The sequence below is a fragment of the Etheostoma spectabile genome, unplaced genomic scaffold, assembly GCF_008692095.1.
Source record: "Etheostoma spectabile isolate EspeVRDwgs_2016 unplaced genomic scaffold, UIUC_Espe_1.0 scaffold272, whole genome shotgun sequence".
In the NCBI taxonomy this organism is placed as follows: domain Eukaryota; kingdom Metazoa; phylum Chordata; class Actinopteri; order Perciformes; family Percidae; genus Etheostoma; species Etheostoma spectabile.
In genome coordinates this window covers 1,694,119-1,697,222 of record NW_022605576.1, presented here as the reverse complement: position 1 = coordinate 1,697,222, position 3,104 = coordinate 1,694,119, and the positions used below count along the sequence as shown (strand labels likewise).

Here is a 3,104-nt window from a genome sequence, read left to right as displayed (position 1 = left end):
CAGCTTTGGTCAGTCCAAGGCAGGATCAGCTGGGAGACTTCTTCTAGACCAGGGCCACTTCGGGAATACCTGCACAACAGGGACAGGAAGTAGAACAGGGACAGTAGTTCTTTTGGAGATTCTGGTCCACTAGTGGCTGTTGGAGCAGTGTGTTGCCATTTAGAACGAGCTAGCATGCTACGGTTAGTAGTGACGTAGCAAGCCGTGCAGATGTTGAACAGCTCACCCGGAGACTGAAGACAGGGGACATTCAGAACCAGATCTCACCAAAACACCATGGTTTTTTTTTTTTTTTTTTTTTTCAAATCTTTATGCGTGTGGAAGCACTAGAGACCCAAAATAACACCCCAAATCCCAGAAAGATGTTTATTTTTCCATAATATGGGCCCTTAAGTGGGTCGACCATGCCAGCTAAAGTCCTTTTATGTTGTGCAAGGTTTAATGTTGACTCTAAGAACTGTGTGTGTGTGTTTTCAAATGATTTCAGATCTGAGGTGGACTAACATCCAGACCATGGGCGAAGCCTCCAAGCTACTCCAGTTTGGAAACAGGAACAGAAGTGCTGCAGCCACGAAGATGAACCAGTCGTCCAGCAGAAGGCAATCTTCATGTCACCATATCTTTAGTCCTGTGTCTTTTTTTTTTTCTGTTTTAATAACTCAAACCAGCTTTCCTTACAGCCACAGCATCTTTACCATGAAGTTACTGAAGATTGATGGCAGTACAGTTAAAAGGATCTCGGAGTAAGTATCTGGCAGTGACATCATTACTACTCAATGTTTTAGTGTGTGTATCCTGTTGTAATGGCTATTAAGGCCATACAACTAAACAAGAAAGCTGACAATTTAAATGTTTACACCTTTTTATTTTAAATGCCTCCCAAGAGGAGTAAAACACAGGACATGACTGAACACAAGAACCGATTCAAAGTCTTTAGCTTAGCAGTTATGGGACCTATTTTAAAGTTTGTGCTTCATTTGGCAGCTCTGTAGCTCCGGCATCATGAAGTAAGCTATAGTTATAGTAATATAGTAGTTATAGTGCCCTAAGACATGTCATGTGTGTTTTAGGCTACAACATTTGTCACATACAGCAAACATCTCCTCACTATCTGCTAGCTGCCTGTCCCCAGAGCACACTGTAAAAAACATCTTACTATCTGCTAGCTGCCTGTCCCCAGAACACACTGTAAAAAACATCTCCTCACTATCTGCTAGCTGCCTGTCCCCAGAACACACTGTAAAAAACATCTCACTATCTGCTAGCTGCCTGTCCCCTGAACACACTGTAAAAACATCTCCTCACTATCTGCTAGCTGCCTGTCCTCTGAACACTGTAAAAAACATCTCCTCGCTAGCTGCCTGTCCCCAGAACACACTGTAAAAAACATCTCACTATCTGCTAGTAGTGCACAGAATGGAGGGGTCGGGATGAGGAGGGAGGGCCAAGCTAGTCTGGTTTTCTTTGAAAATACTTTGAACGTCAACGAGAAGTAACGTCACCCAACATCGCTTGGAGTTTTTTTTTTTTTTTTTTTTTTAATAACTTGATTTGTTTGTCAGGTTCTCTCTATGTGACCTAGCTGGCTCCGAAAGATGCAACAAAACCAAGACATTCGGGGAGAGGCTGAAGGAGGCGGCGAACATCAACAACTCTCTTCTCACTTTGGGGAAGTGCATCACCGCCCTTCGCAACAATCAGACCGACGGGTACGGATGGTTCTGGAAGTGTCGGACAAGTGACCCTGTATAATTTAGATGTTTTGCATTGTTAAAAGTCCTGTTTTTTTTTATTCTTCTGTGTTAACCAGAATGAAGAGCAGCTACATTCCTTTCAGAGAGAGTAAGCTCACCAAGCTCTTCCAGGCTGTTTTCTGCGGCAAAGGAAGCGCGTCGATGATTGTCAACATTAACCAGTGCGCGTCCACCTACGACGAGACTCTCCACGTTATGAAGTTCTCCGCTGTTGCCAAACAGGTAAGACCTCGGACAACACGGTGTGAGAGAGAGCTGGACAACGAGCCACTAACCTTCCCTGCGCTGTCCGTAGGTGGTGCAGGTTCTTCCGGTTCCGCCTCTGGAGGCTCTGGCTCCTTGTCTGGTCGGCCACGATGGCAAGCCTCTGGGGAGGAACGGGCGGATCGACAGCCAGGACTTGGAGGGCCGCCTGTCTGAGGACGAGCTGCTGGAGGACGAGGAAGACGAGGCGGACATGTCTCTGCTGCCACAGAATGTACAATTACTACTCCCATGTCCCATTCAAACATTGGTCCAAAAATGTATCGGCACCATGTAATTTATGGGGTTATACCCCTATGACATGTTAGTCAGCCGGTCCTTCAGCATGGTCCTAGGGGTGACACGGTTGGTCCTTCAACCGCTTTGCTCCAGACGGACATAACAACTATTTGATGTCTTATCAAAGGTTTGAGCAGACATTCATTGTCCACAGAGGATGTCTCCCATTGACTTGGAGATCCCCTGACACCGTCAAGTGGCACCATGAAGGTTTCATTAGTGAAATAGTCTGAATTATGATGAATCCTAAAGACACTGGTGATTCCTTGACCTTTCCTGGAATCACCGACACCTCCTGATAGGATGTCATTGCAATATTCTGAGATATGAGTTAACTTTTCCCACAATACAGTAGCACAAGCTGATTAAATTAGCTGTGTTTATACTCTAATGTAATTTGCTACTAAGGGAGATTGCCATTTAGTACACTTATTCAAGATTACTTCATTATGATTGTAATAACTTTGATAATCCCTTAACTTTTTATATAGCTCCATCATCAGGTCAAAATTTAAATTTGTATGTATTTTGGGTTTATGACCGACTGCCTGCAAAACGGTCCACTTTTAAGTGCTAATTGGCAAACAAATTGCAAGCGAACACCCTAAAGTAAGATGATGATGACGACGCGATATTACCTGAGAAATATCGGCATGTCATTGTGAACATGTTGGAGTTTTAGTTTGACGCTCTGCTGTTGTCAAATACTGCAGTTGGGGACTTCTTAGCCTTCACTCATAAGATGCATAATATGGATCAGTGAATTTTTTTTAAATTAATTTATTTGACAGGGACAGTGTACATTAA

General features: G+C 43.8%; 1 protein-coding gene across 3 annotated transcripts in view; it reads left to right on the top strand.

Annotated features, from left to right (window-relative positions):
- Positions 1-3,104, top strand: part of zgc:56231 (kinesin-like protein KIF20A) — a 9,637-nt gene that overhangs the window by 2,991 nt on the left and 3,542 nt on the right. For all 3 annotated transcript variants that reach the window (XM_032510822.1, XM_032510823.1, XM_032510824.1), the window contains exons 8-12: positions 488-599; positions 681-743; positions 1,563-1,709; positions 1,811-1,976; positions 2,050-2,232. In XM_032510822.1, coding sequence (XP_032366713.1) covers positions 488-599; positions 681-743; positions 1,563-1,709; positions 1,811-1,976; positions 2,050-2,232 — 671 coding nt within the window. The remainder of the gene's footprint in view (positions 1-487; positions 600-680; positions 744-1,562; positions 1,710-1,810; positions 1,977-2,049; positions 2,233-3,104) is intronic.